This window comes from Thalassophryne amazonica, chromosome 6 (genome assembly GCF_902500255.1).
Source record: "Thalassophryne amazonica chromosome 6, fThaAma1.1, whole genome shotgun sequence".
Taxonomy (NCBI): Eukaryota; Metazoa; Chordata; class Actinopteri; order Batrachoidiformes; family Batrachoididae; genus Thalassophryne; species Thalassophryne amazonica.
In genome coordinates this window covers 51,668,454-51,695,213 of record NC_047108.1, presented here as the reverse complement: position 1 = coordinate 51,695,213, position 26,760 = coordinate 51,668,454, and the positions used below count along the sequence as shown (strand labels likewise).

Sequence of the window (26,760 nt, the reverse complement as noted above, 5' to 3'; positions counted from 1 at the left end):
AAATTTCCCATTAGTCCCCCCCAAAAAAAGAAACACATTTTTAACAAAACAACTATATTCTGTGATAACGACATTGAAACAACCGAACATTTATTTTGCCAGTGCATAAATTCCAGGTCATTTTGGGACGACTTGTGGAACTGGCTATCTTCAAGAATCCAGATACAAAGTGATTTGAAATGGGATGATATTATTTTGGTATTTCTTCAAGAGACACTGAAACAAGAATTGTGCTGAACAATACCTTATTGTTAGCAAAATATTTTATACATACATGTAAATGTAAGAAAGTAATGCCCATTTTCGCTGTTTTTAAAAAACAAATGCAAGATAACTATGTAAAATCCCTTAAACAGATGACATGTAAAAATGCACTCTCTGATGGAAGCCATAGAAGATCTACAACTTTTTGCTGACCTCTAATGTTTGTATATAGATGCATATCTTGTGTTTGTGTGTGTGTGTGTGTGTGTGTGTCTCTCCTTTTCTTCTTTTGTTAAGTTACCAGTGCCTTGTAAACCGCACTAGAATGTTTCAAATTGTTAAATGCCAAGATGGTTTGTACATTTAATCCTGTTGGAAAAGGGAAAAAAAAAAAGAAAAAGAAAGCGCCCGGCTTCAGTGACAGCCAATCAGAATGCCGCTCTCGAGAACGATCCAATCAGAGTAAGGCTTACTAAGGGGGGATTTAGATTCGGCCAATAGTAAATGTAAAAATGCGTATTTTTTTAATCTCTATTTCTCCACAATGACGTCCCAACTTTGTGAATCATGATTGGCAGAACAAAAGCACGTGGTTTATTTTGACCAATGGTAGATCTCCACCCTCCTCACACACGAACGGCAGCAGGCAGTGTGGTCAAGAAGAGTTCAGTTTTCATTCACAGCGACGAGGGATCGTCTTAAGCTTGAAAGCGAGTATCGGAGGTAGGTTCACTTATTTAATTCTGGACAACGTGTTTTATCTGTAAAAGGGTAAGAACAGTTCCTCCTATCCTGAGGGTGGAAAGATAACGGATAGAAGTCTTTCATCAGTGCATTATTTATTTCCTCCTCGGGAAATCAGCCCAGGTGCGTCTGGATTTTTGTTTGAATTATGAAAACAATAAATAAATAGTAATAAGATTTTTTTTAACCTAGTCTGTGTTAATGGCGGCTTCTTATGATAGTATTTTGTTGCCACAGTTTTATCTGCAAGAATTCAGTTCAAATTATTTGATTTATATAGCACCAAATACTGTAACAACAAAGTTGCCTCAAGGTGTTTCACACAAGTAAAGTCTAAATGTACCAACCCAGAGAGCAAGCACACAGGCGACAGTGGTAAGGAAAAACTCCCTCTGATGATTTGAGGAAGAAACCTCAAGCAGGCCAGACTCAAAGGGGTGGCCCTCTGCTTGTGCCATGCGACCGACACAATTGACAAAATGAACATACAGGAAATTTTGGGAGCCTATGCCGGTGCACAGGATGGGAGGCTGCACCTCAAACAGAGAGAAAAAACAGAATCGGGCATTAGAAAGACAACAAATACAGTATCATTTGTCAGCATTAAACAACAAGAAAAGCAGAAGAAATACTAAGGTGATTGCTGGCTCCACTAAAAGACCCAGACTTTAGATAAAGTTGAGGCTGTGGCCTGCTCTGTTTACTAATAAAATTAATTTAAAAGGGTTGAAAGCATAATGACATACTATGCCAGTATGCTAGCTGTACAAATGGGGAAAATAAGTGCGTCTTAAGTCTGGACTTGAAAGTCTCTACAGAGTCTGACTGTTTTATTGACACAGGGAGGTCATTCCACAAAAAGCAGGTGCACAATAAGAGCAAGCTCTCTGACCTACATATATTTTTTTTAAATTCACCTTATGGACACAAAGTAGTCCTGTAGCCTGAGAATGCAGAACCTGGGTCGGTACATAGTGTTTAAGTAGGTCAGCTAAGTAGGGAGGTGCTAGTCCGTTATAGGTTAGTAGCAGAACCTTAAAATCTGATCTCACAGGGACAGGAAGCCAGTGAAGAGATGCCAAAATGGTTGTAATGTGGTCAAACTTCCTGTTTCCTGTCCAACGTCTGGCAGCAGAATTTTTTACCAATTGGAGATCCCTAATGCTGGTAAACTGGAAAATAGAACATTGAAGTAGTCCAGTCTAGAAGGCATGAATCAGGGTCTCAGCATCAGCCATAGACAGGATGGGATTAATCTTTCGCTGGTAGAAGAAAGCAGTCCTCGTAATATCTCTGATGTGGAGGTCAAAGGACAACGTAAGATCAAAAATTACCCCAGGGTTCCTCACTTTGTAAGTGTGATGTACGACACACAAGCCTAGGCTAAGCGTTAACTGGTCAAATTGATGCCGATGTCTCACTGGACTAAGAACCGTCATTTCAGACTCATCAGAGTTTAAAAGTAGGAAATTGATAGACATCCAGTTTTCACTGATGCAAGGCAATCTTCTAAAGGTGCCCTGACACTTGCATGACTTTGATGCATGCATTTGCACGCCCTGTGTCATGCAGGAGAGTAAACTCATCTTTAACAGGTGTAGACTGAATGTGAGGGGGCACTGGCACATGCAACAGCACAAAGAGAATTTTGAAATGTTTAAAAAAATCTTTCACGCATAAGTGTCGTGGAACATGGCATGATCTGCTCACCAACGCTACGTGCAGTTCGTCAAGTCGAGTAAAGAAGTGAACAGAGTGAGTGGTTGCATCAGCGCACCACATCAGAGCGTAGCTCATCTGACCGAGTATAACAAGATGGTAAATCTATCATAAACAGACTTTCACAGCTGCACACAAGAAGAAAAGAACATGCAACTGTTTTACCAAGCCATGACAATGTAAACATGACAAATGATTACCTTTTTAGATGGCTCCAAAGGCTTCCTCCAGTTAGTTCAGCTCGCGCGTGAGTGGCTCCTCCTGGAATGGTCCTCTGTGATTCAGGAAGCGATTAGAGCCATTTTCAATTATTTTATATATGCAGCGCAGAGTGCATGGCAGCTGGTGCAACAAAGTGCTGCGTCCAGGTGGTAACACAGCGGGTGGGATCATCACGATGATGTGCACGGATCAAAGTCATGCAAGTGTCAGGGCACCTTAAGGATTTTATGTGGATGAGATTACCAGCAGCGCATGTATAACTGAGTATCATCAGCATAGCAATGAAAGGTAATCCCAAAACGCTGCAATATGTGCCCAAGGGGTGCTGTATAAAGGGAGAAAAAACGGGGTGCCTAAGACAGACCCCTGTGGAACCCCAAATTTCATGTGACTAAGGTTAGAGGTCATGTTGTTATAAAAAAAAACACAGTGAGAACGACTGGTCAGGTATGATGTCAACCATGCAAGGGCATTCCCAGTAATTCCAAAACAATTCTCCAGCCTGTCGAGTAGAATGGTGATCCACAGTATCAAACGCAGCACTAAGATCTAACAGCACCAGAACGGTAGTGGTTACATTGATCCTGCACAGCAGCATCAATGTAATTTATAAAGAAAGCAGGACGTCTCATTTTGGGAGGAAAAAAAAATGTTTTGGTTGATTGTAGTTTGTTTGGAAAGAGGTGTCATTTGATTTAACATGGCGATTTGCTTTGAAGTTATTAATTCCGACCGGACTCTAACATGACTCAGCAGAGAGTGGTGCAGAATTTGGAGCTGTGTGAACGGGACGGAGGGCGTTTCTCGTTTCTTGCCCGCAACAAGGCAAGAGTCCCAGTTCGTGACTTTAATCAGCACAAAAGTGACTCATGATTGACATCTTTAAATGGCTTTGAGAGGGGTTAAGAAGTGGACTTGCTGCTTCTGAAAAGCAGCGAAGCAGAGAACCAATGAAGCAGCGGGTCAGAGCACTGCTTCATTGCTTCAAAGCAAAGCCCTTACAGAAGCGGATGATTACAGACCCTGCAGCGGGTCTGTAATCAATGTAGAGAAATCCTTTTTCTAATAACACCCTCAAAAACAGCGGTCGTTCTGAAGGGTCGATAAGGGAATCATTAAACAAAAAGGCTACTGATGTCGGTGGATCGAATCATTTCTTAACAATTCTTGAAAAAAACGGTTCTCGATACCCATCCGTACTGTTCTCTAACGCAGCTCGTTGCAATGTAAAATGAAATGAGTGGGTCCATGTGTGTAAATACTGAGGCCAGAGCAGTGCGCACACACTGAAGTAAAAAGATAGTAGGTACGTGACAGCTGACAGTGTGTGACATTCACAACATTACACATGCTTTTATTGACAAATACTGAACGCAGTTGGAGGCTTGTTAAGAAGCTGTCTAATTCCACCATCAAGAAAAAAGAAAATGCATAACAAGCATATTTGAATGCGCACATGCCCAAATGTGCCCACGCTGGTTGTCGTTAGGAATCACACAAATAAATTATTTAACTACCAAGCAGCTGCCCATCGCATACCGTGCCAGCCTCCAGTCTGATGCACATTTGCGCATCACATATGATTTGAACATTGATGGAATGAAAATGTTTCCTTTTTTTTTCTTTTTACTCAAAAATGTATTTATTGTTGTTTTCAAGACATACATAAAATGTTAAGAGCTGGCAGTGACATTTACAGAGTCTAAAGAGTCAAATATTTGTACAGAATGTCCCACCAGTTCAAGGTCACATGTACAGTAAGTGATGTAAAGTAAAAAAAAAAAAAAAAAAAAATCAATACAGAACACAACACACACACACACACACAAAATATTAAAGTAATCCTACCCACCCTCCCAACCTGTCACCATCAAGATAGGATATTAACAACATGTGCCATAGTTACACAAATGCAACCATAAAAAAAAGAGCTGGATACAATTGCTGGTTTTCCAAAACACCAAAGAGTTTTGTTCCAAATTAATATTGAATTCCTGGGACAAAGTGTTAAAAATGTTCGTCCAGAAGACCTGAAGGCATGAGCAGTACCAAAACATGTGACAAAGGGTGGCCTCAGTCAAATTACATCGAATGCACAGAGGACTGACTTCGGGATACATAGTAGACAACCTGGCCCTGGAGATGTGCGCTCTGTGCACCACCTTGAATCAAACGGTGTCAAGCACAAAAGGAAGAAGAGTACACAAGTTTAAGAGCTTTGGAAGGTTTAGATGATAGTATTTTATCCACCATGGTCTCCTGTATAGGAACCTGAATGTTAGATAGTTGTGTGGTGAGAAAATGTCGCAGCTGAAGATAACGAAAAAAAATCAAAATTTTGAATGTTAAATTTCTCCTTCAGCTGTGCAAATGATGCCATGGTACCATCCACTAACACATCTTTAAAACGTTTAACCCCCTCATGGTGCCATTGCCGAAAACCCACATCAATAACAGATGGCTTGAATAAATGATTGTTAAGAATGGGGCTCCAAAATGAAAAAATGTCCATACCAAAATGTTTTCGAAATTGTCCCCAAATCTTCAAAGTGTGTTTAATCACTGGATTATCAAATAGAGTGGTTGGGGGGTAAAGGCCGGGCTGAACCAACTGAGGCCAAAGGAGAGGTGCTCTGTGAGAAGAGCTCTAATGAGACCCAATCAGGACAGTCCAGCCGGTCATAATAATGGGACCAATGTATCAGACATCTCAGGTGGGCTGCCCAGTAATAAAAACGAAAATTTGGAAGGGCAAGACCTCCCTGATGTTTAGATTTTTGAAGGTGAATTTTACTTAAGCGAGGTTGTTTGCCCTGCCTGATGTAAGAGGTTATGATGAGTCCAACTGTTGAAAAAAGCAAGTGGAATAAAAATGGGCAATGTTTGATAAAGATACCGAAATTTGGGTAAAATTACCATCTTGACAGTTTACACGGCCCACCAAAGACATCGACAAGGGTGACCACTGCGACATCAGCTGTCTGGCCTGATTTAATAAAAGTTATGTTTTCTTTAAAGAGGTCTTTGTGTTTTTTAGTGACTGTGACTCCCAGTTATGAAAATGTGTCATACTCAACCTTAAGATTTAAATTAGAGAGATCAGTATGCCGTGCTTTGTCATTAATTGGAAATAGCTCACTCTTGTTAACATTTAGTTTGTAGCCTGAAATCGTGCCAAAGTTATGGAGCAACGATAATGCAGTAGGGATTGATTCAAATGGGTCAGACACATAAAGCAGGAGGTCGTCAGCGTAGAGGGAGACCTTGTGCTCCACACCCCCCCTCCAAATTCCAGACACCTCACTACAAGTACGAAGTGCTATAGCAAGTCTAGCCAGATCGAAAAGCATGGGACTCAATGGGCACCCCTGACGAGTGCCACGGTACAAGCTAAATGGCCTGGATAGTTGAGAGTTGGTACGAATCATGGCGGTAGGGTGGGAGTAGAGCAGTTTGATCCAAGAAATAAAAGCGGGCCCAAATCCAAACTTGTCCAGCACAGCGAACAGGTACGGCCATTCAGTGTGGTCGAACGCTTTCTCCGCGTCAATGGAGACCACGCATTCAGGTTGGTCTTCTTTAGCGGAATACATAATATTTAAGAGACGCCTGATGTTAAAGTAAGATTGCCTGTTTTTAACGAAGCCAGTTTGGTCCTTGGATATAACAGATGAGAGAATATTTTCCAATTTGTGCGCTAACACTTTAGCCAGTACTTTAGCGTCTGTGTTGAGGAGAGATATGGGTCTATAGGAGGTCCACTGTGAGGCATCCTTTCCTTTTTTGCAATGAGTGTAATATATGCCTCCAATAAGGACTGAGGTAGTTGGCCCTGTTTGGAGGACTCCGACAAGACCAAGCACAGCAATGGAGAGAGAATTTGTAAAAATGTTTTAAAAAATTCAAATGGAACCCATCTGGACCTGGACTTTTAAAAGACTGCATTGCATTTATGGCTTTGATTATTTCCATTTCAGAAATTAGCTCTTCAAGTCTTTTTGTGAGAGCTTCAGAAAGTGAAGGAATGTTAAGTTTATTAAGGAAGCTATTGATTGTAGTTGAATCTGAGTTTAATTCTGAAGAGTATAGTTGAGTATAAAACTCTTTAAAGGTTGTGTTAATTACTAAGGGGTCAGTGGTAGTCTGGCCAGTGCACAACTGAATTTTTGATATTGCTTGTTTGGCTCTGAAGCCCTTGAGCTGATTGGCTAAAATTTTGTCTGATTTGTCCCCATACATATAAAGCCTTGTTTTATTTTTTAGGAGCAGTTGTTATACACGGTAGGTGTTGAGCATGTCAAATCTGGCTTTCAGCTTTCAACTCGCTGTTTAAATAGATCAGGACATTTATTTTGAGAATATTGTTTGTCTGTTTCTCCTATTTGCCATAGAAGGTTGTTTTGTTCCAGACTTGACTTGCGTTTCATCCTTGCCGTATAAGCGATAGTCTGCCCCCGAAGGTACACTTTAAGAGTGTCCCATAGAGTAAGATAGGAAATATCGGCAGTAGAATTTGTGTCGATGTAAAAGGCGACCTCTTTCTCAATAAACTCTATAAATTTAGCATCTGATAACAAGGTTGAATTGAAGTGCCACTGTCTGCTCCTGGGTGGGAGGCCCGGAAGCAAAACAGAAAGTGTTAGAGGGGCATGATCGGATATGACAGTTGGGTGGTACTCACAGGAATTAACAAAAGGAAGAAGTTGGTGGTCCAGCAAAAAGTAGTCGATTCGAGTATATGAATGGTGCACTTGAGGGAAAAAAAGGAAAATTCTTTGTCTTTCGGTTTGTAGGAATTGCCAAACATCATAAACACTAAGTCAGAGAGAAAATTATTATAAGACAGGCCGACTTGCCCGCTGTGCTGGGAGTACATGAAGACCTATCGAGGGCTGGGTCCAGCCAACAGTTTAGGTCAGCGCCAAGGATAAGATGATATGTATTCAAGTCTGGCAGAGATGAAAACAAACGCTTGAAAAAGTCTGCATCATCTGTATTTGGAGCGTATACATTAAGTAAGACCACTAGCATATTAAATAATTTACCTGTGACAATTACATATCGACCATTTGGATCTAATGAAACATTGTGCACTTCAAATGATGTATCATGTGAGATGAGAATAGAAATGCCCCTGGCTTTGGCCTGAAATGTGGAATGAAAGGATTGCCCAGACCAACGCAATAATCTATTTAAATCTGAAGTGCAGACATGGGTTTCTTGTAAGAATAGTATTTTGGATTTTACGTGCTTAATGTGAGAGAAGACTTTCTTTCTCTTGACAGGGTGGTTTAAGCCCTTTACGTTCCAACTCTCAATGTCTAAACCATTCATCATGGTGCAGTTTTTAATTGGTAGATATGTAACCGTTCACAGCAACTTGGTGACCTATAATGGGTAAAGTGACCAGCATTTTTCCCCATTTTTACAAAATAATGGAGACAGGTACCCACCCACTCCCTCCCCCCAAAAAGACAGCTGCTATTATTAAATAAAAAAGCAGCAAGCTCTCAAAACAAAAAAACGTCAAAAAACTCATCCTCCAGTAAAAGCCTAACATTCGAGCTATAGCTCCGGCATATAGAAGGGAATTGAAATTAAAGTAGCTGCCCCTTTTATTATGTTTACCGTAATAATGGCACACATCAGAATTAAGACAGCACATACCCATTTGACATTGTTTTATGTGCACTAAGTTTGAAGAAGTCCGTTATCCAAATTGAGGCAAGTGGGTGAAGGCCATGCAGCAACCCTGAGATGTGCCGCCGTCAGCTTTGGGGCAAGAACGAGGGCTGTAGCTAAAACTGCACTGTCCCCGCAGAAGGGGAAAGGAATGACATAAGCAGATGGCGGAGTGGGGAGTGTTGATGGGGGATAGGAGGGGGGTGGGGGGAGGGAATGGAGCATGCTTCAGTCCTGTGAAAAGCGGTTTATTGTCTTTGTGCGTTGAGGATAGAAACAGCCAAAATGATCCCCAGGCCGAAAAAAATTCCTCTGGAGGGAAAACAGTCGGGCAGTTTGACCTTCAGGCATGAAAGTAGTGAAAACACATTTTAACATTCCACTTGAACAACCAAATCACAATTATGAAGTAGGGATATCCCATTATGAATTAAGAATATTCACCGGCTCTGAAATTCTTCAACTGCAACTGCAAGGCACGCATCTGCTCCAAGATGTCATCAATTTGGCGTCTGAGTTCTAGATTCGATCGCAGTCTGAGAAGGCACTGTCTTGCCACCTCGTTAATCATGACGGACAAGCAAGGGGCCGTGGTTCTTGAATGCTGCTGTCTTGCCAAGATTTTCCGGTAGATCAGTGCAGCACATAAGCCAAAAAATACCAGCCCTGCTACCATAAGACCAAAATGAATAAATCCTCGACATCCTCAATGGAGAAAGGCGCCAAGCATGCTACATGCCATGAACCCAGGAGTCGAGAACATAGCCCGCAGGGTGCGTTCCATCTGGGCCGGTAGGATCCCCCGGTCCTGACCTTCTGTAGGAAAAAATGGTGTCAATAGCATTCAGAGACCAGCCAATCAATTCCATGGGTTAATCCAATAGTAGTCCAATAGATCCAGTATCCAATATAATTTGAGGAATTTATAGTCTGGTGGCGTAGGGACTTGAAGGTTAAAGCAGAGAACAGAGATAAGGGAGAGTGGAGGAGATGTGACCACCCTCGTCGGAGTCCCAAGCTGAAATATTTTATAGTTACTTTATACAGTGAGGAAAATAAGTATTTGAACACCCTGCGATTTTGCAAGTTCTCCCACTTAGAAATCATGGAGGGGTCTGAAATTTCATCTTAGGTGCATGTCCTCTGTGAGAGACATAATCTAAAAAAAAAAATCCGGAAATCCAATGTATGATTTTTTTTTTATTTTTATATTTATTTGTATGTTACTACTGCAAATAAGTATTGAACACCTGTGAAAATCAATGTTAATATTCGGTACAGTAGCCTTTGTTTGCAATTACAGAGGTCAAACGTTTCCTGTAGTTTTCACCAGTTTGCACACACGGCAGCAGGGATTTGGTCCACTTTCTCCATACACATCTTCTCTAGATCTTCCAGGTTTGGAGTTTCAGCTCCCTCCAAAGATTTTCTATTGAGTTCAGGTCTGGAGACTGGCCAGGCCACTCCAGGACCTTGAAATGCTTCTTACGGAGCCCCTCCTTAGTTGCCCTGGCTGTGTGTTTGGGGTCATCGTCATGTTGGAAGACCCAGCCATGACCCATCTTCAATGCTCTTACTGAGGGAAGGAGGTTGTTTGCCAAAATCTTGCAATACATGACCCCATCCATCCTCCCTTCAATACGGTGCAGTCTTCCTGTCCCCTTTGCAGAAGAGCACCCCCAGAGTATGTTTCCACCCCCATGCTTCACGGCTGAGATGGTTTTCTTGGGGTTGTTCTCATCCTCTAAACATGGTAAGTGGAGTTGATTCCAAAAAGCTCTATTCTGGTCTCATCTGACCACATGACCTTCTCCCATGCCTCCTCTGGATCATCCAGATGGTCACTGGTGAACTTCAAACGGGCCTGGACATGTGCTGGCTTGAGCAGGGGGACCTTGCTGCCCTGCAGGATTTTAAACCATGACAGCATCATGTGTTACTAATGTCATCTTTGTGACTGTGGTCCCAGCTCTCTTCAGGTCATTGACCAGGTCTTCCTGTGTTCTGAGCTTTCTCAGAATCATCCTTACCCCACAAAGTGAGATCTTGCATGGAATCCCAGACTGAGAGAGATTGACAGTCATCTTGTGTTTCTTCCACTTTCTAATAAATAATCTTAACAGTTGTTGTCTTCTACCAAGCTGCTTCCCTGTTGTCCTGTAGTCCATCCCAGTCTTGTGCAGGTCTACATTTTTGTCCCTGGTGTCCTTAGACAGCTCTTTGGTCTTGGCTATGGTGGACAGGTTGAGTGTGATTGATTGTGTGAACAGGTGTCTTTTATACAGGTAACAAGTTCAAACAGATGCAATTAATACAGGTAAAGAGTGCAGAATAAGAGGGCTTCTTAAAGAAAAGTTAACAGGTCTGTGTGAGCCAGAATTCTTGCTGGTTGGTAGGTGTTCAATACTTATTGCAGCAGTAACATACAAATAAGATTAAAAAAATCATACATTGTGATTTCTGGATTTTTTGTTTTTTTTTTTTTCGATTATGTCTCTCACAGTGGACATGCACCTAAGATGAAAATTTCAGACCCCTCCATGATTTCTAAGTGGGAGAACTTGCAAAACTATTGATTTAAATTCTTCAATGTCGATTCAGTAAGAACTAGAAGTACACAAATAATTAAGAGTAATTGTTGGCAATTTTTTAATATTTGTTTTCATGCCCATAACACATGTGGTATGTTACTTCACATCTTTGGGCAATAAAACATCTGAAAATAAAACATTAGCAGCACCATAATAGCTCACTTGTGCATATGTAGTACAAAAGTAAAAAACATGACAGTTCTGTATCAAAATGAAAAAGTAGAGTGCCTGTTAACTTAAATAAAATATCTTTACTCCTGGACATTGTGATATACCTCACAACATCTGAAAATAAAACATTAGCAGCACCATAATAGCTCACTTGTGCATATACAGAACAAAAGTAAAAAACATGACAGTTCTGTATCAAAATGAAAAGTAAAGTGCATGTAAACTGTCATACATCTTGGAAATTGTGAGATACCTCAACAGCATTTTTTGAATAATAACATCTGAACCACTGAACCATGTCCCTTCATTTCTGGTCACATATTCAATCAATCAATCAATTTTTTTTTATATAGCGCCAAATCACAACAAACAGTTGCCCCAAGGCGCCTTATATTGTAAGGCAAGGCCATACAATAATTATGTAAAACCCCAATGGTCAAAACGACCCCTGTGAGCAAGCACTTGGCTACAGTGGGAAGGAAAAACTCCCTTTTAACAGGAAGAAACCTCCAGCAGAACCAGGCTCAGGGAGGGGCAGTCTTCTGCTGGGACTGGTTGGGGCTGAGGGAGAGAACCAGGAAAAAGACATGCTGTGGAGGGGAGCAGAGATCAATCACTAATCTTAAATGCAGAGTGGTGCATACAGAGCAAAAAGAGAAAGAAACAGTGCATCATGGGAACCCCCCAGCAGTCTACGTCTATAGCAGCATAACTAAGGGATGGTTCAGGGTCACCTGATCCAGCCCTAACTATAAGCTTTAGCAAAAAAGGAAAGTTTTAAGCATAATCTTAAAAGTAGAGAGGGTGTCTGTCTCCCTGATCTGAATTGGGAGCTGGTTCCACAAGAGAGGAGCCTGAGAAGCTGAAGGCTCTGCCTCCCATTCTACTCTTACAAACCCTAGGACTACAAGTAAGCCTGCAGTCTGAGAGCGAAGCACTCTATTGGGGTGATATGGTACTACGAGGTCCCTAAGATAAGATGGGACCTGATTATTCAAAAACCTTATAAGTAAGAAGAAGAATTTTAAATTCTATTCTAGAATTAACAGGAAGCCAATGAAGAGAGGCCATATGGGTGAGATATGCTCTCTCCTTCTAGTCCCCGTTAGTACTCTAGCTGCAGCATTTTTGAATTAACTGAAGGCTTTTTAGGGAACTTTTAGGACAACCTGATAATAATGATTACAATAGTCCAGCCTAGAGGAAATAAATGCATGAATTAGTTTTTCAGCATCACTCTGAGATAAGACCTTTCTAATTTTAGAGATATTGCGTAAATGCAAAAAAGCAGTCCTACATATTTGTTTAATATGCGCTTTGAATGACATATCCTGATCAAAATGACTCCCAAGATTTCTCACAGTATTACTAGAGGTCAGGGTAATGCCATCCAGAGTAAGGATCTGGTTAGACACCATGTTTCTAAGATTTGTGGGGCCAAGTACAATAACTTCAGTTTTATCTGAGTTTAAAAGCAGGAAATTAGAGGTCATCCATGTCTTTATGTCTGTAAGACAATCCTGCAGTTTAGCTAATTGGTGTGTGTCCTCTGGCTTCATGGATAGATAAAGCTGGGTATCATCTGCGTAACAATGAAATTTAAGCAATACCGTCTAATAATACTGCCTAAGGGAAGCATGTATAAAGTGAATAAAATTGGTCCTAGCACAGAACCTTGTGGAACTCCATAATTAACCTTAGTCTGTGAAAAGCAGCACTGAGGTCTAACAGAACAAGCACAGAGATGAGTCCACTGTCCGAGGCCATAAGAAGATCATTTGTAACCTTCACTAATGCTGTTTCTGTACTATGATGAATTCTAAACCCTGACTGAAACTTTTCAAATAGACCATTCCTCTGCAGATGATCAGTTAGCTGTTTTACAACTACCCTTTCAAGAATTTTGAGAGAAAAGGAAGGTTGGAGATTGGCCTATAATTAGCTAAGATAGCTGGGTCAAGTGATGGCTTTTTAAGTAATGGTTTAATTACTTGCCACCACTTAAAAGCCTGTGGTACATAGCCAACTAACAAAGATAGATTGATCATATTTAAGATCGAAGCATTAAATAATGGTAGGGCTTCCTTGAGCAGCCTGGTAGGAATGGGTCTAATAGACATGTTGATGGTTTGGAGGAAGTGACTAATGAAAATAACTCAGACAGAACAATCGGAGAGAAAGAGTCTAACCAAATACCGGCATCACTGAAAGCAGCCAAAGATAACGATACGTCTTTGGGATGGTTATGAGTAATTTTTTCTCTAATAGTTAAAATTTTGTTAGCAAAGAAAGTCATGAAGTCATTACTAGTTAAAGTTAATGGAATACTCAGCTCAATAGAGCTCTGACTCTTTGTCAGCCTGGCTACAGTGCTGAAAGAAACCTGGGGTTTCTTATTTTCTTCAATTAGTGATGATAATTGAAGAATTATATATAATTGATATTAAGTGTGCACATGTAGAGTTTTGTTAAGGAAAAGCAGCTGGTCTACATGTTAGGCTTCAACGCACTTCTCTGGGCCGTGACAATGTCACCAGCTGTTGAGAAGATTCTCTCAGCTGGTACACTAGTTCCAGTGATACAGAGGTATCGTTTGGCTTGGTATGACAACAGGGGGAATTCCCCCTCATGTTCCCTCCACCAGTGGAGTGGATTGGTGGAGAGTGGCAGTGGTTTACCTCTTTATACCTCATCACCTCATCTAATGCCTTGTCATCTGCAGTGGACACTGCTACTTGGGTATATGTGTTCCCCAGGAGATCAGCCAGAGCACAAGAGTCCCTTGCTTTCTTTGATGGGGGCACAGGGTCATCAGCTGGCTCTGCCTGCTGGTCCAGCACCTGAACTGCCTCACTGTCTGCTGCATTTATTGGCCCACTCTGTTGAAAAAATAAATGAATCACATTAGTAAAGACCTTTAGAATTCTGTGATTATATGTGGGAGTGTACAATGGAGGCAAAATTGTTTTACTAAAATTTTGCCAGTGAGTGTTTAAATAATTACAGACTGAGACTGACTGCATTCCATGAGAAAACACAATACAAATATTCTGTGTGCACACAGTCTGAATCTTCATTTTTAATATACAATTGTACTTACAGAGCTTTTCGCAGTTGCTAGTTCCTCAGTGAGAGTGATGAGTTTGGTGAAGACATTCTTCTGCTCATCATCTGACAGAAAAGGCAGGGCCTTAAAGCAAGGATCCAGAACTGAGGCTATGGACAGGTCATCTTTCAGGCCTGTGTACCTTGAAATAAATTAAATTCACATTAGGGTAAATCGTTTTGTCACATGATGATGAAATTCTTATTTAATTCTACAATGTCCGTAATGATTGCGTTGTAGAACAAATACCTTTTGTGGAGATCCTGACGCATAGCAGACTTCATGTCCTTCACCATCACAGAGTCATCGCGGGCTGGTTGCATCTCCTCCAGAAGTCTTGCTCTTACGGGTGCGATGACAGTGTTGGGGTACCTTCTTGAGACATCACTAAGGTGGCTTTCTTCAGTGGCTTCAGGGCCTCTGCAACATTCTCTGCTGCAGTTATGTCTGCTTCAGTAAGGGTGCACAGATCTTTTCTTGTTTTCCTACTTCAGGGGCAAGAAGTGCAGCAGAGACAGCTGGTTGTTGCTCCAAAAATCTCTCCAACATGTCTAATGCGCTATTCCAACGCATAGGTACATCAGTTATTAGTTTGTGCTGTGGGAGGTCCAGCAACTGCTGTTTCTTCTTAAGTGCATTACAGACTAAGATGCTCCGGTGGAAAAAAAAAAGTGGAGATGCGTCTCACTCTACCAAGAAGCCGTACGGCAGCTGGGTTTTTAAGAGCAGCCTGTGAAGCCAAATTGAGTACATGGGCAAAGCAGCCTACATGCAGTGATGACTCCATGAGACTGACAGCAAGTAGCATGGTAGCGGCATTGTCTGTGACGATTGCCGGTACTTTATCAGTTAAACCCCATTCATGTATTGCCTCTGTCAACAAGTTCGCCATATTGCTCCCTGTGTGGCTTCCGTGCAGGGCTCGGGTCTGCAGAACATGTGACACTAATTCCCATTCATTAGAAATGAAATGAGAAGTGATAGTTACGTATGGGTCTGTCGCTCTAGAAGTCCAACCATCACACGTAAGAGCCACTCTCTCTGCTGACTTCAACGCCGCCAAAACCTCTGTCTTCACCTCTGTGTACAGCTTCGGGATGGCGACCTCTGTCATGTGTTTTCGTATTGGTATAGCGTATCGTGGTTCAAGTGTGTGTACCATCTTCTGAAAACCTTCATTTTCCACGACGCTGTACGGTTGAAGGTCCTTGCAAATGAAGACGGCCACGGACTCAGTTATCTTCTGTGCACGGACAGAGCTGGACGCTAGTTTGCAGACAAAAGTTTTGTCGAGTTGCGTCTGTTTTGAATCAACAGTTTTAGCTGCGGGTTGTTGCAGAGCATCCGCATGGTGTCGGGTTAAGTGATTCCGCAAGTTCGTTGTGTTACTGTTGTACTTTAATTCTGCCTGGCACAACTTACACACCACCCTACTTTTGTTTATTTCTTGTGTTCCGGATTTACACGAGAATCCAAAATGAGTCCAAACGTCTGATCTTAAATTGCCTGCCTTTGTCGCCATATTGTTGTTGTTTGGTTGTGTGCAGCTTCCGTCCGTAAAACGCGAATGTTGCGCAGAGGCCCCCCAATGGCCAGGAGGTGAATCGATTCAGAGAGTTTGCATAATTGATATTGAATTAGGGGGCGGATCATTACGATGCATCGATTTTTCGATATTTTTACCCACCCCTACACAGTGGAACACATATAGTGTTAATAAAGCTGTGTTGTAGAAAATGCAGCTGCAACCTGTAATTATGTTGTTGATATCAGTGCAAAAAAGGAGGTGTCATCTTTGAGGTATGACTCACTGAATGTCGTCATTCTGACACTCTTAATGTGTGTGGTTGTTTACTGGATGAGCCTGTTTTCTCATCTGTCCTTTGACATTCTGTTTCAGGTTTTTTTTTGGTGTTACTCACATTAGCTACAATGGCCAAGGCAGTCCCGGAGGAAATATTAATGAATCCCACGCTCATAAGAAGCTTGGCGGATGTAGCAAAAGAATCAGCACTTATGCACGGCGTTCTATTACGGATCAAAGAAACCCCCAGTTCATCAGAGGTGAGCACAAGAACAGGTTTTTGTTGAATGAATGATGCGAGTACAATATAATGTAAAGAAATTACTAATACCTGAAGTTCTATATTTAGACTGTGACAGTGCTCACATTAGATCAGATATCTTTTTTTTTTTTTGGCCTCTGTGTGAGTCACTGAGACACAATTCTACTGTTTTGTCTGGAGTGTGAACATGTTAATTCTCTGTTTGCATTCACATGCATACAGAAAATGTCCAGATTTGTATCTCCTGTCTGGGATGTTAGTGGTTGGACAGACTGATGAATTCTGTAAGGCCTGCAGCAACCTCGCAGGTTTATATTTAGAAATACAGGCCCTTATTGTGGAAGTGCGTATTGGTCTGATCACCTTGACAATGTGGATTGGAAATTTCAGTGCCACACTGAAGTCAGGGGAGACCTTCCTGTCATGAGCACCACTGAGGAGTTTGGAGTGCTTTGCTCTCCGAGTGTGCTGGGATAGGTGTGTGCCCTCTTTGCAGAAGGCAATTTGGGGTTTGGGTTCCTTGACTGGTTCCCTGTTGAAAGTGTCTTACTGAGTCCTGATGATGCCTGCCCCTTCCTCCAAGACTTGGTTATGACACCATGTGTACATCTGCAGGGAGTGGGTGCAAGCTGATAGCACATGATGGAGTGTGCAGCGTTCCTTGTGGCAGGTGACACAAATATCTGAGTCAGTGTATCCCCATAGTTTCAGATTTGTTGCAGTCTAGAATTTTTGCTTTTTTGGCCATTTTTAAGTAAATATGAATGACAACACACAAACTTTTTTTTTTCACTCATGGTTAGTGGTTGGGTGAAGCCATTTATTGTCAAACAACTGTGTTTCCTCTTTTTAAATCAAAATGACAAGAGAACTAAATGAAACTGATCAAAATTTTACATACTCCTGTTCTTAATACTGTGTATTGCCCCCTTTAACATCAACGACAGCTTGGAGTCTTTTGTGGTAGTTGTGGACGAGGCTCTCTGATGGTAAAGCTGCCACTGAATATGTTTCGGACTTTATTTACATCAATTACAAAGAAATACAAACAATATGGCACTCTATGGTAAAACTGCATGGAGTAGACAGTTCTCAAAAACTGAGTGACTGTGCAAGAAGTAGAAGAGTGAGGAAAGCCACCAAGACACCCAGACAACCCAGAAGAAGTTATAGGCTTATATGGCTGTGATTGGAGAAATTATGCACAGTGCAGGCTTTGCATTTTGTATCACTACTCTTAGTTTCATAGTGGAGTAGAGCAGTGAAGGATTTTCTTTCACCAAAACAGATCAAATCCAGGCTTGCATCTCAGATGTACCTTCTGGCAATTTGTAGCTAAACTTTCAGGTCTTCTTTTTAAGAAAATCCTCCTTTATACCACTTCATCCTGAAGATGCATAACTGGTGAATTGGTTTCATCTGACCACATGATATTCTCCCAGTCTTCTTCTGGATCATCCATATGCTCTCTCTCAAACTTTAGGCGGGCCTGAACACATACTGGCTTAAGTAGGGGGACACGCCTGGCACTGCAGGATTTGAGTCACTCTCTGCGTAGTGTGTAGCCTTTGTTACTTTGGTCCCAACTCTCTGCAGGACATTCATTGGGTCCCTCCGTGTAGTTCTGGGATTTTTGTTCACCATTCTCATAATCATTTTGACCCCACGGGATGAGATCTTGCGCGAAGCCCCAAATCGAGGGAGATTATCAATGGTCTTGTATGTCTTCCATTTTCTTACAATTGCTCTCAGTTGATTTATTCACACCATCCTGCTTGACTTTTGAAGACTCACTCTTACCAGTCTGGTGCACATCTACAATTTTCTTCCTGGTGTACTTCGACAGCTCTTTGGTCTTGGCCATGGTTGAGTTTGGAGTTTGACTGCTTCAGGCTGTGGATAGATGTCTTTTATACAGATGAGTTCCAACAGGTGCCATTAATACAGGTAACAGGTGGAGGACAGAAGAGCTTCTTAAAGAAGAAGTTACAGGTCTGTGAGAGACAGAAATCTTGCTTGTTTGTGGGTGACCACATACATATTTTCCACCATAATTTACAAACTAAGTTCTTTAAAAATCCTACAATGTGATTTCCTGGATTTTTTTTTTTTTCTAATTTTGTCTCTCACAGTTGAAGTGTACCTGTGTTGAAAATTACAGACCTCTCTCATCTTTCTAAGTAGGAGAACTTGCACAATCAGGGACTGACTAAATATTTTTTGCCCCACTGTATTTCCACTGCCTTCTGCTCCCAAGTGTGAATCAGGCAGTAACTCATTCAAATGAGCATACAGGAGCACTTTTGCATGCTTGTAGATGGTGCCATCTTGTGGCTACACATGTTAATGCAGTATTTTTTGACATACAACTTAAAAAAGAGACTTAACACTAGATATGAATAAAAATATGAATAATTCTTAGGTAGCAAGGTGGCTTAGTGGTAAGCACTACTGCCTCACAGCAAGAAGGTCCTGGAATTGTTTCCCATGAGGTCCTTACTGTTTTTCATGTTCTCCCTGTTTGTGTGGGTTCCACCCGTGTGCTCTGGCTTCCTCCCACTTCTAATGACATGCAGGTTAGGTGAAGTGTAAACTTTAAATTGATCGTAGGTGTGTGTGAGTGGGTGAATGTGTCTGTTTATATGTAGCCCTGCAGTGTACTGGATGCCTGTTCAAGGTATACACCTCTTGCCCAGTGACCAGTAGGATAGATTCCAGCTTCTCCGTGACTCTGTATTGGAGTAAGTGGGTATGAAAAATAAGATTCAAGATTCAAAATTTATTGTCATTGTTACCTGCCCTTCTGTACAGTCAATAATGAAATGTCGTTCTTCCAAACCTGTACACTGTACATATAGAAAAGAAATAGCTTCAGTAGTACGAGTAAAAAAAAAAAAAAAAAAAAAACCCTACATGCACACAAGTTGCATATACAGTCACACATTAGCAGCAACATACTGAGGCAGACCAAAGGTGCAAACAGAAGAATTACTCTAGTGAAGTGTAAAGTGCACTGCACAGTGTGAATTTAATGTAGTGCACTAGTGGAGTTCAGTGGAGGAGTGGGAAATACCAGTATTTGTATGTCCATCAAGAGCGAGAGGAATGCCATGGCAGGTGGGTTGGAGGGCTCAGAGGAGTAGTAGGGAGAGGTGATGGGGAGAATAGCATTCAGGATCATCATCATCATCAATTTTATTTATATAGCGCCAAATCACAACAAACAGTTGCCCCAAGGCGCTTTATATTGTAAGGCAAGGCCGTACAATAATTACGTAAAAACCCTCGCAGCCTTAGGAACAAATCTGTTGAGGTCCTGGTGGTCCTGGAGCAGATGCTCTTGTGCCGTTTATCCTGATGGCAGGAATGTAAACGGTCTATGTAATGGTGGGAGAGGTCTTTGATGATGCTGGAAGTTCTATGGATGCAACACTGGTTAAAGATTTCCATCAGAGATGGGGCAGGAGCACCAATGATCTTCCCCATTGTTCTCACGTGCCTGTCCAGTCATTCCATTTGGATGCTGTGCAAAATCCAAACCAGGTGGTGATGCAGAATGTGAGAACACTTTCAGTGGTGCCCCTTTATAAGTTGTTAAGGGTTGGGATGGGTAGGTCAGCCTGCTTTAGCCTCCAGAGGGGGTATAGACTCTGCTGCGCCTTCTTTATGATCGTTATGGTGTTGGTTGATGTGGACAGGTCATCCGACAGGTGTACACTCAGGAACTTGATGGTGTTGACCCTCTTGTGAACCTCGCCAACAATGGTCAATTGGCCGTGGTTTTCAGCACGGGTCTTCCTGAAGTCTGTGACTATTTCCTTGGTCTTGTCAACACATTCAGGAAGATGTTGCGTTCATTGCATCACTCTGCCAGATGTTCCACCTCCATCCTAAATAAATGAATGCATAAATAAATGTTGTGCCTGTAACTACATCTGTGAATGAGATCATCGCTCATTCAGACACATACTGTCTTGTGTGCCAAAATACCTAATACCTCAGTGTTCACGAAATTGGTGATCAATTCCTGCTTGTGGATCCAGAGCACCACCAAAATTAATGTTCTAATGGTTATGATGACTTTACGGAGGGAAGCAAGGACTGGCAACTCATTTAAAGAGTAGAGTGATGAGATGACCCGTTGGTGTATTTTGTAAGCTGTTTGAGCCACTGTTTTTAACATGCATGCATAAGCGTGTTTAATGTGAAGTCACGTGAGGAATTTGGTGCTTTTGAACAGAGGAATTCCAGCCGATCTTTTTTAAGCCTGTGCTTACAATAACAGGGATTTTTAGCTCTGGCGCTTGTGTTCATTCCTCACAGGTCATGTCCAAAGCTTATGTTTTGTTAATGATTTGATGTCAGCATTCTTTTGCAGATGTTTTTTTTTTTTTTTTTCTTTTTCTCCCATCTTACTTTTTTCAGTTGGTGACCTATGCCCCGTTCTCACTCTTCCCCACGCCTGTGAATCAAGCTGTGTTCCAGCAAGCTCTGACAGTGCAGCCACACTATAACACACTGGTGGACAAGGTCAGCCAGGATCCTGACTTTCTGGAAGAGGCACTTTCCAGGTGGGACAAAAGTCTCCACATGATGGCCAACTTAGTCAACTGGCACTATATTTGTTGGGCCGTTTACTGTTATTTCATACATTACACAGCAGAGATAAACAAATGCTCTTCACTTTCTCCATGACATCTGTCTTTCTATATGTCCAATTGCTCACACTGGCTGTATTTTATAATCCATAAATTTGCTTTATTTTCATTGTTTGTTTATTGTAGCACCATTGCAGTGGATGATTTCACAGCAAGGTTGTTCAAGATCCACCAACATATTTTGAAAGAAGGACGGGCTCAGGTATGTCTGTAAATTTGGAAACTCGTGTTTGTTCACAACTTGAGAACATCATGAATTAAACAGTGTAGCTATGGCACATATCTTATAGTCTGTATGCACAATACTCAAAATACAAATGCTATGCAAAAGTATTTTTCTTAATATATGATGACATTAAACAATTGAATGCCTTCATGTTGCCATTTCTGTTTCATCTCAAAGTGAAGACATCTTGAAAATGTCATTAAAATTCACAAAACCATGCAAAGCGCTAGGGGTAGGGAAAAATATTGATTCTCACAATGTTGCGATATTTAATTTTACGATATGAGAATCCGGAACCACTCTCCTTGACAGGATGTGAGGCGCCGGGTGGGTGTGGGGATACTTATGAACCCCCGGCTGAGCGCTGCTACATTGAAATTTACCCCAGTAGATGAGAGGGTCGCCTTCCGGCGCCTTCGGGTGGTGGGGACAACTCGGACTGTTTATGCGTATGCGCATAACAACAGTTTGGAGTATTCTGCCATCTTAAAGTCCCTGAATGGAGTCCGGTATGGGGCTCCGATAGGGAATGCCGTTGTTCTGCTGGGGTTCTTCAACACACTCATGGGCAATGACAGAGACACATGGAGATGTGCAGTTGGGAGTAACGGCCTCCCAGATCTAAACCCGAATGGTCCTTGGTTGTTGGACTTCTGTGCTAGTCATGGACTGTCCATAACGTCTACCATGTTCGAACATAAGGATGCTCATAAGTGTACATGGTACCAGAGCACCCTAAGCCGAAGGTCGATGATCGATTTTGTGATCATATCATCTGATCTGAGGTCGCTTGTTCTGGGCACTTGAGTGAAATCCCTGTGAAGGTAGGGGGCATTGAACCAGAATAGGCAATGTTCAAAGCTTTCATTGCTGAAGGTACAGCAGGGAGCCCTCAAACACTATGGTGGTCAGGTAAGCCGTCTGACTGAAGGAGTTCTTCAGGCATATTTTATCTTGGAGGACTCCGGAGGCAGTTGTAAGGTACGGACAGGCCTGAAGGGCAGCAGCCTCTGTAGTGGTGGAGGCAAAACAGCGGATGGGTTAGGAGTAACCATGGAGAAGGACTTTCGGTCAGCACCAAGGTGCTTCTGACAAACCATGAGGCACCTCAGGAGGGGACAACGGGGAACCATCCAAGCTGTCGACAGCAAGGATGGGATCTGGCGCTGGAAGGAACACTTTATTAAACAACAGTGTGTATTTTTTCCTGAAGAAAAAAAAAGTATTATCTGACTGAAAGCCAACTTTAAAAAACTAAGCCAGGATTCTGTCTCTTCTTCCAGCCTGTTGTGTTGGGTCTCAACCGGTCTGACTACATGTTGGACCAGCGAGAGGATGGGACATCAGCACTGAAGCAGATAGAGATCAACACCTTCGCAGCTAGTTTTGCAGGTCTCGGTGCACGCATGGCAGATGTACATCGGTATGTTAGTCATTAGCATATCGCCCTCTGACTGTGCAGCTTGTCACGTCTGTGTGTTGTATTTGTTGGGAGTAAGTGGGATAATTAACTGTGAGCTGCTTCACTTCCAGGGAAGAGATGCAGGCATGTCATACTTCACTACTGACCAAATAGCTGTTGCTTTTTTTTTTTCATGACAAGACAGTTGTGACTTTGCAGACTTTCCAGTCGTCCCTCCAAAAACTTAGATTGAGATAATGAATGAAAATCATTTGTCTCGAGGAAGAAACCTCAAACAGACCAGGCTGGAGGGTACCAACCGCTTAGGTGGTACTAACAATAACAAAGATCAAATAAACAAATTATAACAAAGATTTTTCAGACATGCAAACAAGAACAGAAAATAATCGAAAAGTCAGGTTCTCGCCCTTTGGTATTCATCCAAATCCAAAATCTTCCTCATGCATCCTCAGTCAGGCTGCATCTTCAGACAGTCAGTTCAATTTTTTTTCAATTAATTTTATTTATATAGCACCAAATCACAACAAAGCTGCACAAGGCACTTCACACAGGTAAGGTCTAACCTTACCAATCCCCCCCGAGCAAGGACATAGTGGACAGTGGTAAGGAAAACTTCCACTGGCATTCATGAAGAAGAAACCTCAAGCAGACCAGGTTCACAAGAGTGAACCAGTTTAGGTCATTGTAACAAGCAGTTAAAGTGTACCACCAAAAAGGCCTTCACTTGGCAATCACAATCATCTGCAGAATCTAATGATTGCACTTCAAACAGAGAAACGCAGAGCAGAATTGATCAGCTGGAACTAAGTACTATTAGCAGTTCTCAGCAGTAAAATAAACATTTGAATGCTTCCAGAGAATCAGGCTGGAGCAGCAGCAGGCGGGATGTTCTACTGAACAAGTGCACAATAAGATAAAAGCTCTGTGGACTGCTGACTTCTTTCTAGCCTTTGAAATAATCCTGCATCCTGAGAAGGCACAGCACAGGCTGGTACATTAGGTTTAATTAGATCGGCCATATAAGGAGGCACTAGTCCATGGAAGATTTTGTATGGTAGTAACAAAAGCTTGAAATCTGACCTTTCACAGACAGGAAGCAAGTGAAGAGAGGAAAAAATTGGAGTAATATAGTCAAACTATCCTCTCCTAATCAGAACTGTAGCAGCAGCATTCTGAACTAATTGGAGACCTTTGATGCTGGACTGTGTTAAAACAGAAATTAGGACATTGAATCCAATTTGGTCAAGACAAAGACATGTTTCAGTGTCTCTGCGTCAGCCATAGACAAAATAGGTTGAATATTTGCAATATTGTGGAAGTGACAGAAAGGTTTCTTAGATACTTCTCTAATGGGTAGGTTAAGAGGTCACCCCAAGATTTGTTACTTTATCACTATGATGAATAACACATGAGTCTAAGGTTAACCTTAACTTGTCAAACCAGTGTCTGAATGTAGGTAAGATTATCTGTAGTTATTGGCATGTACAACTGAGCTTGTCAGTGTAACAGTGAAAAGCAATTCCAAAACATCCCAGTATCTGACTGAGATGCCACATGGAGAGAAAATAGCAGTGGGCCTAGTATGGACCCCTGCAGTTTTTTGCTGGTAACAAAGATTTGAAGTAACATTGTTATTCAAGGCGCACTGAGAGCAACTGGATACGTAAGATGTCAGTCACATGAGAACATTGTCAGTAATTTCAAAATAATTTTCAACTCTATCAATAATATATTATAATTGACCATGTCAAATGCAGCACTGAGGTCGAACAATGGCAGCACTGTGGTGGAATTAGTCCATTGCAAGCAGAAGATCGTTCACCGCTATACCAAGTGCTGTCTCCATGGAGTAGTGCACTCTAAACACAGACTGCAGTGGCTGAAAGAGGTTATTTTCAGCAAGATCATCCACAACAAAATACACCAAAAATAAAGCCTTATGTTTGTCATTATTCATGAAGTTTCAACAAGTTAGCCATGTTGCAGATTGCTACATTGTGCTGCATACTTCATGAAAACAAATAAGCTGGCAGAGGTATGCTAAGAGCTCGCAAAAACAGTAATAAAGACATGTTAACCTTTTGAGCAAATTTAACAACAGCTTGTGATGTTACTGTACATATTTTCTGAGCTTTCACTTGTATAAACCTACAGGCATGATGTGAAAGGAGCTCATAATGTAAGTAGTAAGTCCCGTCTGCTTCTCCCACTTGGGGTCGCCACAGCAGATCTGAGGTGGATCTGCATGCTGATTAGGCACAAGTTTCACGCTGGATTCCCTTCCTGACGTAATGTGGAGAATGGGGAGGGGTGGGTTTGAAACCGAAACCTTCCACACTGAAAGCAAATGCACTTAACTGCTTGGTCACCACCCCTGCAATGGAGCTCATAGTGTACCATGAGTAAATGATCTAAACTAACTGTATGCTACCATGAACTAATTTTGTAGCTTTTTTTACCTTTACAGTCATGTTCAAAATAATAAAAGTGTTTCAAAAAGTGAGTAAAGTGCAAATTCCGTAAACTAGCTCTTATTTCCATACATGCAAGTGCATTGGGAAACCTGCAAACTCTATTCCAAATCAAAACACAAAGAAAAATTTTTCTATTCTAAAAGTTTTCTATTGGATTAAGGTCCTGGGATTGGGCTGGCTACTCCATAATATTAATCTTGTCTGTCTGGAACAAAGATGCTACTTGCTTGCTGATGTGGATGGGTTCATTGTCTTGTTGAAACACTCCATTTCAAGGGCATTTCCTCTTCAGCATCAGGCAACATGACCGCTTCAAGTATTCTAATGTATTCAAACTGATCCATGATCCCTGGTATGTGATAAATAGGTCCAGCGCCATAGTATGAGAAACATCGTCATATCATGATGCTTGCTCCACCAGGCTTCACTGTCTTCACAGTGTACTCTGGCTTGTTTTTGGCCATCATCTGACAAACTGTGTGCAGCCCCGTGACCCAAAAAGAACAATCTTGCTTTCATCAGTCCACAAAATGTTGCACCATTTCTCTTTCGGCCAGTCCATGTGTTCTTTGGCAATTTGTGACCTCTGCAGCACGTCGTTCTTTCAACAGTCACACTTTGCTTCTTGCCCGTAGCTTTGGCCTCAAGTATTCACAGGTAACCTTAGACCTTTGATAACCCTGGAGCTGATCCTTGGCTGAGTCTTTGCCATTCTGGCTATTCTTCGATCCATTTGGTGGTTTTCTGTTATTCCACATCTTCCTGGTTTTGGTTGCTATTTTAAAGCATTGAGATCAGCTGAGCAGCCTTTAATTTTCTGCACTTCTTTACATGTTTTCCCCTCTCCAGTCAAATTTTTAATTAAAGTACATTCTTGTTGTGAACAATGTCTGGAACGAGCCATTTTACTCAGATTTTCAGAGGAAAAATTCACTACAACCAGCATTTACAACATTTGCTCCCTTCTTCCTTAAATTACGGCCACCGTTTTAACACCTGTTTTTTTTTTTTTACAGAAAGAAAAATGCAGACTGCTATTTTTTTGAACAGCCTAATATTCCTTTTTTCACTTTCTGTAAAGTAATAGTAAATTTGATCATTTTTTCTTCATGTTTTGATTTGGAAAAGAATATGCAGTGTTCCCAGTGCATTTGCGTGTATGGAAATAAGAGCTACTATCAGGATTGTGAGCTTTACTCACTTCTTTAAACACTATTATTTTGAACATAACTGTATGTGCCTTTTTTTTTTTCTCGTCTCCCACAAGATGCCAAATACAACCAGCCCTCAAAATGCAGGCAGTAATGTTATAGAGAGTTATAAATTTAAACATTTTCTGGGGGATAACGGTCCCAGTCTCCTCTACAAAACCCACGCCTGCAGCACTCGCTGCACGGCACGCTGCAGCAGGACAACGTGGCTATTAGAAAAGTTATCCTGCAGCGAGGGAAGTTCTCCTAAGTTCTCCTGTAGC

At 41.6% G+C, this 26,760-nt stretch overlaps 1 protein-coding gene across 2 annotated transcripts in view; it reads left to right on the top strand.

Annotated features, from left to right (window-relative positions):
* Positions 1-871: 871 nt before the first annotated feature.
* Positions 872-26,760, top strand: part of gss (glutathione synthetase) — an 81,795-nt gene continuing 55,906 nt past the window's right edge. The window contains exons 1-5 of one of the 2 annotated variants that reach the window (XM_034172169.1): positions 872-927; positions 16,340-16,503; positions 20,931-21,076; positions 21,290-21,365; positions 22,673-22,812. In XM_034172169.1, coding sequence (XP_034028060.1) covers positions 16,372-16,503; positions 20,931-21,076; positions 21,290-21,365; positions 22,673-22,812 — 494 coding nt within the window. In that variant the 5' untranslated portion in view covers positions 872-927; positions 16,340-16,371. The other variant, XM_034172168.1, reaches the window with a different exon arrangement.